Consider the following 16,022-nt stretch of genomic DNA (forward strand, 5'->3'; position numbering starts at 1 on the left):
CTTTTGTGGCGAAAAAAAAAAATGTAATCTAAACACTGAGTCAGGCTGTCAATACAGAAAAAGCCCCAGTCGGCCTCAGTCAGTAATTACTCGAAAAGTGTTCTTCTAGTTTTATAGCCTAGTAGGCGGCCTAGTAGTACGTTATTTTAAAATGTGAGAACAGTAAACCTATCGGTAACGTATCGCTTCTCTTTACACGTTCTGTGTGTAATATATGCTGTCAACGTTAGTCATAACACATCATGTGCTACTGGGTCATAAGTTCAAGGTGACAGGGCAGGATATTTACTGCCACTGGACCGGCCGAAACTCTTCCCCATAATCCAAGCTCTCAAAAGTTTGGTACACCAGCGATTCCTCTTAACCAACCAACATCCAACCCCTGTTCCCTGTACCAGCCCCACGGCCACCACAGGTCTATGGCAAGCCATGTGGGACAAACACTGCATAATATATCCTCGTATTAATTCGAATATACATGTGTTGTAGCCTACATGTGTAAAGTTTCGCGTTTTGAAGCGATCTCATTTTCTCATTTATCTTTGGTACATGTACACAGCAAGAGCGGAAAATGTTTTTTCGTGTATATTCTAATTAATCCGTGCATATATTGGATTTAATCCCCATATGTATTTTATTTAATACGTGCATATATTCGAATTAATACGTGTACATATTCGAATTTATACGTGGACATTTTTAAGCCATATGATTGGCTAATAATATATACGCGTATATATTCCAATTATTACGCGTATAAATTCCAATTAATACGCGGATATATTATGCAATGTTTGTCCCACATGGCTTGCCATACAGGTCGGCTGTGTACACGACTTGCGTCCATTGGTCAAATTAGGGGTCGAAGCAGAACTTTCTACTAACATGCGCAATCATGGCAATGCGTGGCCTATAACGTGAGAAAACTTGATAGCATATTCCACATATATTTATTATATGCTGGTTAATACTTTTTTTTAATCATATTTGTTGTTTTTTTAGATTTTTAGATTTCATCAAATTTTCGGATATTTCGACTTCTTTTGGTTAATACCATCTTCCCCTAATTGCTCGGCATTAGGTCAAGGGCGCATTACATACACAAGCTCTGTATATTATTATTATGCAATTACACACTTTCGTGTTTTCCAGTACTAAAAATAGACATCTTAAACTATAAAAGGAGATGACGAATTGATTTTTTATCAATTGTTTGCTAATTCTGAATGATACGTTACTAAAATATTCTCAGACCTTCGCAGTGACTAATATTAAGCCTAACATCGAGAATACGAGAACCCAGTAGAAAAGAGGCGTAGGTACGCCTAAGTAGTAAGTGTATGTTTTTTGGATATAAAAAGTATGACGTACTAAGGTAAGTAGTAAGTACAGTTACATACTTGTACTGCACAAAACAGTACCAACATTATCGTAATTAACAATAAACCGTGCTTCATTTATTGTCCGGCAGAAACGTAACCATGTGAATGTTAAACAGGAATCCTGTTAAGGTAAAGTAGTGTGTGGCTCGTGATGCTTACTTCGCTGCCAATGTGCTTCTTAAAGAGCGATCATTTTAACGTATATCCTATGTGAGTCTAAGATAAACTGAGTGTTTATTATATATAGCACAGCCTAACGTCACTGTAACTATACAAGTATGATATACTGTAGGAACCCTTTACGCGAAATGTGATATTAGGGTTGTTGTGCAGTCGTCGCCGTAACGAAAATGCAGTAGGCCTACTTACTAATATAAGCCGCCATCAGCCTAGGCGCTATCAGCTTAAGTGGTTAGCTCACTCTTACTTCCAAAAACTTAAATGGGAATCTTTTTGGTCTCTTTTTCACATTCCTGACCCCTTGTTCGCCCTCTACAGCCCCTAGGTCTCCTCCCCAGCAATTTGATAACATAAAGTAAAACTTCTACTGTAAATTGGGCATAAAATATATGGTGTATCATATTGTTAAGTCTAGTTTAGTAGAAAAAAGGATCAGGAGGGACAATTCCCCATCAAGGACCCTATAGGAGAGAAACACTGAAGACACAAACACTCAGACTCGATTACAATGAGTAAAGTGCTTGTCCAAAGCATTCTTAAAGCCATTCACACTACTTGCAAACTTGTTCAACTTTCTCAGGCAAACTGTTCCACTCGTTCACAACCTTATTAGGAAAAAAGGAACGCCTAATATGAATCCTACTTTGTGACTTTTGGAATTTCAGACAATGACCTCTGGTACAACTACTGTTAGCAAACATGAAAAAGTCAGTGGAGGATAAATTGTCCAAACCTGAATCAAGTCACCATGTAACCTCCTAAGTTCCAGTGTATTAACAGGGAACTTCACCAAAGAGGTTTGGTAAGAAAATTGAAAAAAATAAAAATTTTAGAGGGTATGTTAAAATATGTTTGTCAAGTACAGTAGTCATGTTAGTGTACAGTACCTTGGCAAGTTGACAACATGGACAAAAATGTAAGAAAATTGTTGTGATGTCATGTTATAACGAAGCAGTAAGTCTAAATTTTCTGTCGCTTCAGGACACCATAGTTCTCGTACTGGAAATCACTGTGCCTTATAATGTTAGCATACTATATAATCTGTAAATTGAGAGGCAGGGAAATTGGTAAAGCTTTTGGAAATTCATTTGACAATTGTTTTTCAGGTACCATGCATACAAACTATGCACCGTACATACAACTGCCTACACACATGATACAGTAACTGAATTTTACCATGCCTAGCACCAGACTCTGTGTTGTTTAGATCTGTATTGTAACATGTGTGCATTTTCAAACCATACATACAGCACTAAGTACATACAGACTCCATCATAAGGTCAGACACTTACTGTAGATCATTTCTTCTGACCATGCACGTATAGTAGACTGATTCTTCCACCCCCCTCCCCCACCCCCCGCTCGGATAACCTTTAACCGTAACCATAAGCAGTGTCGGAGCTAGGGGTATTGGTCAGAGGGGGCGTTAATGGTCTGTAGGGGCGCTTTTGACACTATCTAAGCGGAGCGCCACCACAGGTTGGCGCGGAGCGTACAGATTTTTATTTGAGTAATGATACTCCCTAGATCGCCGGAAATGACCCTTTCCAGGCCTTGCTAGTTTACAGATAAACGAAGAATAAATATAGCCGTTAGAGCATTTTGTCAGAAAATTACAGCAAGAAAATGTGACAAATGTCAATAGGTCTGAGCGCAATAAAAAAGTCAATAATCGCGAATAAGTAAAAAGTGGTAAAAAGCTGAAAAGGGCGCCAGCAGTCCATTTGAGTCGGTCAGGGGGGCGTTCGCCCCCCCCCCTGACTATATGGACGCTCCGCCACTGACCATAAGTATATTTAGCATCTAGTTGGTAAAACTGAGACCAGTACAGTACATTTACTGTTGTTACTGTAATGTAGAGGAAACTGCAGGTCTATTGTCAACTTTCAAATATATCTGACTTATTTCAATGTTGTCAATAAAAATAAACTAGTAAAACTGTTTCTTTAAAAAAATCTTATTGAGGGTTTGTGGAGTAATTAGCATGTTGACAATGATGAGGTTTTCATGTTGCCTTTTTTTCTCCTTCTTTCCAGTTGTAGATTTTTTACTTGAGAAATTGCTGTTTTACCAAAAGAAAAGAAAAGGAAACTTTCTCATTAGAGCAAAGATACAGTCATACAGTAATGGCTGATGATGATGATACAGGTACATGTGATTCAATATTTTTTCACTTTCCCATCTTGTCCAATATCATTTAAGATAACAAAAAACAAGGTTAATTAGGTTTTGTGTTCCTTGAATTATATCAATTGTTCCTATGACTGTCCGGTACCTGTACAGTAGGTTAAAGGGTGTGAAGACTCATGCAAAAGAACGTCTCATGCCGGTAATCTGACCTAGTTTCAAATGAGGTATAACAGAAGTAACACCACCATCGATCCCAGAAAATACACACACATCTTGCTACCATTGGTAATTAGACACTAGTGTACAGTCAATACATACAACTGCAGTCAATACCCACAACACACTATACTAACTATACAGCGATGGACATCTCAGGTCCAGCTAAAGATAACAATTTAGGTATCACGTTTCATTAGTGTCTGAATTTTGTAGCAACACAAACAAAACGTTACTTGCAAGCAACAGAAAGTTAACTTTTTCAGATGGCCGCACACGGTTTGGAGCGAGTCTTCAATGCCTTTAAATTTAAAAAAAAAAGAAGACAATTTTGGTTTCCTTTGAACGATATTTTGTATGCTATATGTACAGTAAGTATCTTTGACCCTCACTTGTTCCTTCATTCTTGCAATGTTGGAAGATTAGTACCAGTATGGTTGGATTTGTTAGCTCCTTAGAAATGTCACTTCATAAAGTGTGTGTACACTAAGTACCATGAAGGGGTACCCTAATTACCATGTACTCATTTTAACTCTGCATATACAGTATCCTTTACGGAAGAGCTTAAAATAATAATTGATCATCAAGTTCACAAAATTATGTCTTCTTTCTTTATGTTACAAGTTAGCTGAAGTTAACAGACTCTCGTTTCGTTGAATCTTTATTCATGATTACTGCACATATTGCTGATTGCTCCTGTGGTAACTAGAATTTGCTTGGTTAAGTGTTGCCTGCAAGAGTACAGTACTTAATATTGTAGGTTTAAACACATCAAAGAGGAAAGTTTTTCAGAACCGTCACATGATCTCAATTACATGGATTCTTTTAAGGAGGGAGAGATTTAATGTTAAAAACTGGATCATTTAACTATACTTCACTATTCAAATGGTGAATGTCAACTCCTTGTTAGATGGAAATTAATTTTTTTGGGGGGAGGGAGGGTGGAGGTGAATGCAACGCAAAGGTATGTTAGGAAGGGAGAGATGTATAGTTAAAGAGTGGATCATCATTTAACCATATATACTTCACTTTTCCATTACTGAATGTCAACTTCTGGTAAGATTGAAGTCTACTGTTGTGTGTTTTTCTTGGGGGCGGGGGGAAATAGGTGGGGTGGATGCAATGAAATGTTTGCGGGTTTTTTACATTCTCACATGTGTAGTTAGACCTTCCTATTGGATGAGTCAATGCTTGCAGGATGTTTTAGGGTGAAATATATGTCCCATTGGGTCTTGAGATATTTCTGCACATGGTGAAAAGTTTCTATGGGATATTCAATACGAAGGGTACTTTCCACAAGTATTTTGGAATGGGAAATACAGTCCCTTGGACATTTTCAACTTCCCACAGGGTGTTAAAGTTAGGGAATTTGGAACTTCCCATGGGGAAGTGACATTTCCTCTAGGATTTTGTGCCATTTATTGTTGCGAAATACATTCCCCCAAGACTTTTTCAATTTTCCGCAGGGTGTTACTAGGGAATTGGTTACATCCCGTGGGGAAATGGAATTTCCTGTGGGATTTTGTATCCTTTCCTGTAGGGAATAGCTATTTCCTATTGGAAAATATAATTCCCCAAGTCATTTTTTCAGTTTCCCACAGGAAATTTACTAGGGAATTTGTTACTTCACGTCGGGTATCGAAATTCCTGTGGGATTTTGTATTGTTTCCTGTAGGGTATAGCCATTTCCTGTTGGGAAATGCAGAATCTGGTAGGGTAATGAAGGAATTGGCCATTTCTCTATGAATTATATATGGTTTTTTTTTTTTTTTTGTAAGGGGAAGCTATAGTTCCTTAGCCTGGAAGCAGGTCACATCGCCCAACAACCATTTCGCCCAACTGCCATTTCGCCCAACCTTACCATTTCGCCCAACCAGCCTGGTCATTTCGCCCAATCAGCATGGTCATTTCGCCCAACCAGCCTGGTCATTTCGCCCAACAAGCATGGTCATTTCGCCCAACCTTGATTAAATATGATACTTTAGTAAGGAAACGTTCGGGAATTGTTAACGTTACGGGATACAAACCGAATATTAAAGCAGCATTTTGCGTCCTTTTCTATGATTTTTCTCAACCTCACTGACTCCACTATGCCATAACGACATACATAACTAGCTTATCTATTTAAATCTTACTTCACATGGTGGCATAAAAGTCGAAAAATTTGCAACTTTCAACTTTGTTTTTCTCCAAGATATTTACCGTTAGAACCCAATAAACCTCGCCCATAATATGAATATTTAAACACTACGAACGTCATTGACCAATACAACACCATGCTTGATTTGTGTACAGTCTATATTGCAGTTGTACCAGGGAGTTCCATAACATCTCCCTGGTTGTACCAACGCAAAGTCTTGAATCTTTTTTTAGCAACGGCTCATAACTAAACCTGCATCTCTGATTGGTTGAATTCAAACTAGTGGGTTTGGCGGAACTGTATGCGATTAATTTTAAATGTGGAATTTGTGGAGGACACTCTTCTCATTATCTGCAAATATCCTTAATTACTCGCCAATTAACGTTGTTGGCAGGAAAAAAACTTGTCTAATAACTTAGTTTGCTGTTTTGTGATTGACGTAAAAAAATCGATGGACATGTCAAAAAAGTAGAAAATGGCGACCAAACGCAAAATGCTGCTTTAAGGAAACTTGAAGTCGTGGTTTAATGGATTACATACAGTACTGTATGTGGTTACATTGATACAGTGGTTACATTTATTAAATATAGTACTTCAAAGTGACCAGAAAGCCTTAGCCTGACAACTTGTATTGCACTGCAACCCCAGTGACCCTCCCTAAAGTCATCCTCTCCCCTCCTCTCAACCCAATCCATCTTCCTTTAGTTGAGATGCCTATCACACATCATGTGGGAATAGTGGCAGCACGAGTTAAGTACCTTTGACAACTTTCAGCAAAATATTTTGCATACTAACATTTTGGGACAACATATCAGTGATGAATTTTACATAATTTTTACTAGTTTACATGGTTGCTGCACTGCAAAAAGTGGATCAGAGGCGGCTGATACTCCTCGCAAACAAAATGAGTGTCTGTGTTAAACAGTACTGAATGTACACAGCTTTAAACATGTGAATGTCCTTGACCTTCTCACAGACCAGCCTGAAGGTGGGAACCATCGACAAGTACGCGGTGCTGGCCGTGGGACTGACTTTACAGATCAGGCAACGTACTTCTTGCAGTCTTTCATCGTAGAACGGTTTGAGAGCGAGCAGGTAACCAATGCACCCTCGTTGAGAGAACTACGAGATGGAGAAGAAGAAGTTGATGAGGAACTCGATGAGTCTTGGAGACAAGTGGGAGGAACATTCAGACAAATTGCCCAAAGTGTGGATCAGACAGCAGAATTTCAAAGGTAAAGTCATGTTGCTCAAGATGCACAATTACAGAATGGTGTCACATTATCAAACCTATACAGTATGAAGAAATCACAACTATACTCTATAAACAAATCTTGAGCTATCTTTTTTGGTTATTTGCCATACGCAGGCAAGTGACATCAATTTGGTGTGTGTGTGTGTGTGTGCGATGCGCTACCTTCTGTGATATCTCAAGCTAGGTAACCTCTGCAATTCTCATATTTGGCATGTGGCTTTCCCATAATTTGTACAAAAACCCCATTGTTTTGAAAGGAGGTCAAAGATCACTTGGGGTCAACAGAAGGCTAAATGTTAACATGTCAAAAACACTATCTCGGGAATCTGAACATCAAAGGAGCACATATATGCATGGTAGGATAGCCTTTAGCAGTGTTAATTCTTAATACAATTTGGTGTATCTCAGAGTCACCAGGAACAAGGGTCAAATCTTGAAATCCTTGTAAACATGATACTGTATCTCCAGGTAGGATATATCAGATGCTCTCATATTTAGCATGTTGCTTTCCTATAATGAGTACAAGAACTCTTCATTGTGATTGGAGCTTATAGGTCATTTGGGGCCAATAGAGGGCAAAATGTGAAAATCTCAAAAATGCTGTACAGATCTCCAGAACCTGAACATCAAAGGAGCTCATATATGCATGGTAGGATAGCCAATAGAGTGCATGGTAGGATAGCCTATTATCTATATATTTCACTTGATCAATAACCCTTTGCTCACTCTACTCTATCTCCATTCCTTAAGCTCCATCCTTAGCATTATTTCATGTTCCGAGTCCTTAGGACTGTTTTTCTGTTTCCTTCGCAGTGTCGTTGCTACCATTCCTAAAGATCCATCCATTGAGGATATCATGTGCTACGTCAGAGAATCTCTCAGTGATGGTGAAATCAACTGGGGGAGGATTGTCGCATTGTTCTGCTTTGCCTATCAAGTCTGTGCCAAGGTTATATTATATCTTTAACTTATTGTGCCAAGATATATTTGTATCCTTAACTAAATGTGCCAAGGTACCTGTACCTCTGTATCCTTAACTTACTGTGCCAAGGTAAGTCAGTATCCTTAACTAGATGTGCCAAGGTATGTCTGTATCCTTAATATTATATTCTTAGTTATCTTTTTGTGCCAAGATATATTTGTATCCTTAAATAAATGTGCCAAGGTATGTCTGTATCCTTAACTTCCTGTGCAAAGGTATGTCTGTAACCTTAACTAAATGTGCCAAGGTATGTCTGTATCCTTAACCTACTGTGCAAAGGTAAGTTTGTATCCTTAATTTACTATGCCAAGGTATGTCTGTATCCTTAACTAAACATGCCAAGGTATGTCTGTATCCTTAACTAACTATGCAAAGGTATGTCTATTTCCTTAACTTAATGTGCCAAGGTATGTCTGTAGCCTTAACTAAATGTACCAATGTACAGTATGTCTGTAGCCTTAACTTACTGTGCCAAGGTAAGTCAGTATCCTTAACCTACTGTGCCAAGATATGTCTGTATCATTAACTTACTCTGTCAAGGTTTATCTGTATCTTTAACTTACTGTGCCAAGGTTTGTCCTTATCCTTAACTTACTGTGCCAAGGTATGTCTGTAGCCTTAACTAAATGTGCCAAGGTATGTCTATATCCTTAACTTACTGTGCCAGGGTATATATCTGTAGCCTTACTGTGCAGCCAAGGTATGTCTGTATCATTAACTTACTGTGTCAAGGTTTATCTGTATCCTTAACTTACTGTGCCAAGGTATGTCTGTAGCCTTAACTTACTGTGCCAAGGTAAGTCAGTATCCTTAACTAAATGTACCAATGTACAGTATGTCTGAAGCCTTAACTTACTATGCCAAGGTAAGTCAGTATCCTTAACCTACTGTGCCAAGATATGTCTGTATCATTAACTTACTCTGTCAAGGTTTATCTGTATCTTTAACTTACTGTGCCAAGGTATGTCTTTATCCTTAACTTACTGTGCCAAGGTATGTCTGTATCCTTAACTTAATGTACCAAGGTATGTCTGTAGCCTTAATTTACTGTGCCAAGGTATGTCTGTAGCCTTAACTTACTGTGCCAAGGTAAGTCAGTATCCTTAACTAAATGTACCAATGTACAGTATGTCTGAAGCCTTAACTTACTGTGCCAAGGTAAGTCAGTATCCTTAACCTACTGTGCCAAGATATGTCTGTAGCCTTAACTTACTGTGCCAAGGTAAGTCAGTATCCTTAACCTACTGTGCCAAGATATGTCTGTATCCTTAACTTAATGTACCAAGGTAAGTCAGTATCCTTAACCTACTGTGCCAAGATATGTCTGTATCCTTAACTTAATGTACCAAGGTATGTCTGTAGCCTTAACTTACTGTGCCAAGGTATGTCTGTAGCCTTAACTTACTGTGCCAAGGTAAGTCAGTATCCTTAACCTACTGTGCCAAGATATGTCTGTAGCCTTAACTTACTGTGCCAAGGTAAGTCAGTATCCTTAACCTACTGTGCCAAGATATGTCTGTATCCTTAACTTACTGTACCAAGGTAAGTCAGTATCCTTAACCTACTGTGCCAAGATATGTCTGTATCCTTAACTTAATGTACCAAGGTATGTCTGTAGCCTTAACTTACTGTGCCAAGGTATGTCTGTAGCCTTAACTTACTGTGCCAAGGTAAGTCAGTATCCTTAACCTACTGTGCCAAGATATGTCTGTAGCCTTAACTTACTGTGCCAAGGTAAGTCAGTATCCTTAACCTACTGTGCCAAGATATGTCTGTATCCTTAACTTAATGTACCAAGGTATGTCTGTAGCCTTAACTTACTGTATCAAGGTATGTCTGTAGCCTTAACTTACTGTGTCAAGGTATGTCTGTTTCCTTAACCTACTGTGTCAAGGTATGTCTGAATCCTTAACCTACTGTGCCAAGGTATGTCAGTATCCTTAACTAAATCTACCAAGGTATGTCTGTTTCCTTAACCTACTGTGTCAAGGTATGTCTGTATCCTTAAGTTACTGTGCCAAGGTATGTCTGTAGGGTTAACTTACTGTGCAAAGGTATATTTTGTATCCTTAAAAAGTATGAAGAATGGATTCCAACTGCAAAAAATAGTCAGCTTCGTGTTATGGGGGGGGTAGGTAAAATAATATCATACAGAAATACACTGTAAAACAGCACCAGTTTAGTGACCAACGATTTCCTTTCTCTAGTAAAATGTTATTAGCTTTTATTACAATTCATATTTTGGGGCAAGCTATGGAATTAAGACATTCAAACAGCATTGTGCAATTTTGTGTTCTCTCTCTTAAACCAGAAATTCGAAATGTATATGGAGAAAAGGTTTCCAAATTTCCCATCCTGGCTAACGAAGCTCATCACAGCAGTTGTGAAATTTCTACTTTATAAATTTGCCGATTGGATCGTTAACAGAGGTGGTTGGGTAAGTATATGTCCTGAAATCTACAAACACATAAGTTAACAAAACAGACAAATCATGACTGATGACGGTGGTTACTCATATCCATGATTTCTTTTCTACCTCAAGGACAAAAACTACTATCCTAACACACTGTAGCATATGCAAGCTGGAGCCTATACCGCAAATTTTGCAAAGTTCTGTGATTGTTTCTTTTACCCCAGGCTCATCCCTGATTTTAGGGATTAGTTTGACTTTAAGGGTTACTGTATGTTTGTTGGTATGAACAGAAGGAACTAGATGGAAAAATCACATATGCTCTGATCAGAAGGGAATGTGATGCAAGCTACAGTATGAAAAGAAAATTAATATTAATATAACTGAAATAATTCAGTGTTGGAAGTGTGATAGTTCTAACATTGGTTAGGTTTTGTACTTTCAATGAGGAATGTTCATGGTGAATATTTTGGCATGATTGGAGGTAAATTAAGGAAAGATTGGAAGGTCCAGTGTGACGTGCTATGACTTTTAGGTGTAGGCCTATGATATGATGGTATCATTGTGGCATTTAATATCACAGCAGCAAACCGCGAACATGTGATAAATTATATCTAGTAATTTAACATTAACTTTGCTCCTCGCGCACCTGTGTCCTCACAACCTTAGCATTACTTTTCGTAGTGCATGAAAATTAATATTAATATAACTGAAATAATTCAGTGTTGGAAGTGTGATAGTTCTAAAATTGGTTAGGTTTTGTACTTTCAATGAGGAATGTTCATGGTGAATATTTTGGCATGATTGGAGGTAAATTAAGGAAAGATTGGAAGGTCCAGTGTGACGTGCTATGACTTTTAGGTGTAGGCCTATGATATGATGGTATCATTGTGGCATTTAATATCACAGCAGCAAACCGCGAACATGTGATAAATTATATCTAGTAATTTAACATTAACTTCGCTCCTCGCGCACCTGTGTCCTCACAACCTTAGCATTAGTTTTCGTAGTGGATAGTTAATATTATGGAAATGCTAAGGTTGTGAGGAGACAGGTAAGCTTGTCACTCGTAAATATTTAAACCAGTAACTAGTTTTATGATTCCCATGTTAGACTAAATGTAATTTACATGGGTCTCCTGAATCATGGCACAGCATTGTTTTGTAATATTTTCCGGGAATTAAAAGCATTTTGGAATTGGTGGACATCTCATTTGTTCTGCTCATGTGAAAGGTCATGACATTTTACCATTGTGAAAAATTGGGACGCAATCACAATTGAATATAAACTAATGATGTATATTTTATATGATTTGAGGTAACCAAAGAAAACAGGAATGATCCCTAAATGATATCGCCGACCCCAGTTTTGGCTTCTTGAAGAACTTCATTATAATTAACTGTAAAACATAATGATTTCTCTTCCAGCAATCAATACAGGAATACTTTGGCACACCAAATACTATATGGAAAGGTTTGATAGTAGCATGCTTATTGACAATCGCTATCAGTATCTGGCAACTAAGAAAATGAGTGACTAGGTGAGTGTAAATGATGAAGTTGACACTTTGAATCTGTTGGCTTACCAGTTAGTATTGTAACATCTTATAATAAAGACTGCTGGCCCACTATATTTTTTAATGAAAAAACAAACGACTGTATTCACTTGTAAGTTAACTCTCACCCTTAATCTTTATCCCTCATTTGTATATCCGAAATGCTAAGACGATATAGGAATTATGCCCTTTATTTTTGTAACAATAGTTTAGTCTTTATGTTCACTGATGCCTGTTAGCTGTCAGCGAGCCCTGGCTCCCTTGTGTAGTCTGGTTGAGTTGGCCACGAGGTGTTAGATAGTACATTTGATTAAATATATGTTATGCACGAATCAAGTGTTGTACATAGTACTTAATAAATATATGCTATACACAGTTCATAGTGTTGTACATAGTACATTTTTGTATCCTTCCGAACTATACATTTACCGTAATCAGCCTGGCTAACAGTATCATACATTTAAAAACATTAATTAACTACATGAAACAAAGTGTTTAATTTCTATTTCTGTCCCTCCCTCTCTCTTTTTTTTTCAAGCTTTGTGAGTCCTATTCTGTCAGAAAATAGCATCACTAATTTTAATTGTGAATCTCTTGCAGGTTCTTACCGAGATTTTTGCAGATATCGCTTTTTTTGATACCTCCGATAAATTTGTTTGTAGATGAAGACTTTTAATGAAACGTACTTGTCTCATATTTTATTCATTTCATTTATCTTTGTTCCTCTCATATTAGACTTCTACGCCAGTCATGATGATTTGAGGAACATACCGCCATGCTGCTACTCGAGGGTCTGTAACAGTGCCTTCTCTTTCAATGTACCAGAGAGATATTTCTTCACCATGAGACTCAGGATAAATATGATAAAAAGTTGGCTTTCAAACTTTTTTTCCTACCTTGATTTGAGATTGTGTCGTAGTATGAGAAGTATATGTTCCAACTTTCCTTTTGTATGAGATTACCATTCCCAAGGATTGTGTGGTGAATCATCCTTTCTTGCCTTTAAGAGGGACCGCTTCAAAGTAGTTTCAAGGGTTGATTTAAGAATGAGTTAGAATAGGCCATCCATGTTCATCTAACATATGCAGTTGTTTTATGTTTATCTGAGTTAAAGTGATAAAGATATTGTGGTATATATTTAAAAGAGAAGGAACCAAGCCTTATCTTTTAATTTTAAAATCAATTTTACTGGCTTGCATGGGTGAGTTGCCAAGTCTTTCTGTCCCAGAGTCTTTGGGGTAATGAAACATCATCGTCTGAGAGGGTTGAAATCTTGAGCGAACCAAAGTGGTTCTTTACTGAAATATGGCAATATAAAGCCTATGGACACTGATGCTGCATGTGTTACCTTAATTTGGACAAATAATAAAGGTTAATATGAAATATTCATGTTTTCTGTTCACACAACTCCAATGAATTAAATGGGATTAAATTGGTAGCTGGTGTCACATGAGTCACATACTTGTGTAGTTTTCTTTCCTTGTTACAATGTTTCTATCAACTTGCTATCAAATATAGCAGTGTGGCATATCTTCTTGAGTCATCACCGTTGTTTGGGTATGGGGGGTTGGGGTGGCGAATGGGGGTGGGGAACCAATCTAGCAAACCACTGTACAGTCTTTGACTGATTACACTATTAGGGTTGTAGATAACAGTTGGATATAGGTCCCTACATTTTTTGTAGCCTTAATATGTGGACATTTTAATTAACTGGGTGCTATATCATGTGTGCAAGTAAAGAGCTGTTTAGTGATCTGTATACTTTGTTGATATTCAAATGAGTGTGAGAAATCGAAGTTAATTTCTTAAATTGTGACGTAATGACATTGCCAGTTTTGTTCAACGTACACACAAAATGCACTGAGTAGCTGCAATAATAATAGTTTATCATAGTCAGTATTGCTTCTCCGACACAATTGTTAACTTTGAGAGAGGAACAAACTTTCCTGCTAATTTACCGATTGCCTCACCAATATTGTCAAGTACTACAGTATAATGAAGCACTTTGTGACAAAGGGATGTAGGTTTAAAGTTATGCTTTTAGTGACTTTGAATATGTTCCATTGAACATGGGAAAGTTACTTTATAGGGAAATCAATCAAATTAAGTAATTTAGCAGCTATTAAATTAAGTTTTGATATTTATATATATATATATATATATGTGTTTTTCTTAAATCTTTTTGATACTAAATATCCCATCAAGATCATTAAATTAAGTAGTTAAGTTTGATTTAAAAACAAAATTCAGATAGTATCAGTCTATGGTGAAAAAAAACAATATTTTTTAGAAGTTTTCTATCACATCTCATTGTAAGAATTTTGCAGCTACTTGTGTTTTGCAGCATATTAATTTCTCACATGGTTTAATTTCCGTGGACAGGAATTCTTACTGGGCATGAAAAAGATGGGCATTATTGGGCTTCACCTGAAAATCATGTGTCAATTGCCTTTCCATATGTCGGAAATAGGTAATATCCTGAAAATTCTTTGCTAATTACTTTAGGGCCCTGGACTTCTAGGGAAAAAGTGTCAGGAAACTGGGAATTTTCTATTCCAGATATTTTTTTATTTCAATGAGTGGTTTTGAATGTATTTCTTTTCCTTTAGGCAATTATCCAGGGGAATTGGTTGGAGGGTGGGGGGAGGTGGTGGTTGTCCATTTACCTTGCTCCTATGCCCCTGATGATACAATGTTTATATGGATGGGTCCGTTTGGATAAAACATCAATTTAGCTAATTTTCCAAGATAAACTTGTATTCCTATTCTTGACATTTTCAATTGGAAGTTAGAGACGCAGTTTTCAAGAATACTCTACAATCCCCAAAACTAAAATAACAAATTGGAAGACCTAAAGGAAGTTAACCTTCTTGAATATATCAGATTCATTGTTTTCAAATAACAATTGTGTCCATATCTCTACTATTAAAGGCCAGATTAGGCGAGATTACTCCGTTAAAGTGGCCGCATATTCATATGTGTGTTTTTATTTGGGGTGTTGGGGGGGGGGTGTGATGGCTGGAGGGAAGGTTATAAGAAAGCCTGTATCACAATGACACTTAAAATGTCCTGAATTCACAAATTCTTTGGTCACAACATATAGATAACTCAAGTTGGTACTTTTGAAGTCATTCAAATGTGTTTTATTTCTACTGTAAGCGTCACATTTTTATTGTTACCGCAGTAGTTGGTCTGTGTGTATCCCTAAACTTAATTTTTTTCTTTCCGCCTATCATCATCTGAATCGAGATCTTACCAGAAATTATTTTCTATTTATAATATAGACGAGTCGTCTTCAACCTTTTCTTGTAATTTCAATACAGTATATATTGAAATGTAACGATTACATACTGAATTTGTTTTGTCTTTTAAAAATAAAACTTGTCTTGCTATAATATTATTTTCATCGAGTGTATAACGCATGTAAGACAACGATGAACCCGACCAGGGAGCTGCTAATGTAATGATGTTTACCACGGATTCCCAGCACTCAGAAAACGCTTCTCTCTAGACAAAAGTAACATTCTAGGAAGTTTTAGTCCTGTTGATTGATATGAAATGACGTTAATATGTCATATTAAACTTGTATTTTTTCATCAAGTTCGAGTCACTTTAGTACTCCTTTCACCTCGGATCTAATCAAAATAGCGCAATCCATTGTATGTATGATTTTGGGAAGGATTAATGAAGTAATTTTGGCCAAAATTTAACAAAATTTAAATAATAAAAATATAAAATAAATAAAAATAACAACAATTTACAAAATTGTCCG

The 16,022-nt window shown here is 37.1% G+C and overlaps 1 protein-coding gene across 3 annotated transcripts; it reads left to right on the top strand.

The window, feature by feature from the left end:
• Positions 1-1,182: 1,182 nt before the first annotated feature.
• On the top strand, positions 1,183-14,359 carry LOC139969485 (apoptosis regulator BAX-like). 3 transcript variants are annotated; one of them, XM_071974517.1, is made up of 7 exons: positions 1,183-1,332; positions 3,599-3,710; positions 7,025-7,283; positions 8,117-8,252; positions 10,597-10,722; positions 12,123-12,235; positions 12,986-14,359. In XM_071974517.1, the coding sequence occupies exons 2-6, from the start codon at positions 3,689-3,691 to the stop codon at positions 12,225-12,227; spliced, it is 648 nt and encodes a 215-aa protein (XP_071830618.1). In that variant the 5' UTR covers positions 1,183-1,332; positions 3,599-3,688; the 3' UTR covers positions 12,228-12,235; positions 12,986-14,359. The 3 variants fall into 3 exon arrangements, with proteins under 3 accessions (XP_071830618.1, XP_071830619.1, XP_071830617.1); XM_071974518.1 differs by having other exon boundaries at positions 1,218-1,375; XM_071974516.1 differs by lacking the exon at positions 1,183-1,332 and adding an exon at positions 1,380-1,511 and having other exon boundaries at positions 12,986-14,358.
• Positions 14,360-16,022: the final 1,663 nt, after the last annotated feature.

This window comes from Apostichopus japonicus, chromosome 7 (assembly GCF_037975245.1).
Source record: "Apostichopus japonicus isolate 1M-3 chromosome 7, ASM3797524v1, whole genome shotgun sequence".
Classification (NCBI taxonomy): Eukaryota; Metazoa; Echinodermata; class Holothuroidea; order Aspidochirotida; family Stichopodidae; genus Apostichopus; species Apostichopus japonicus.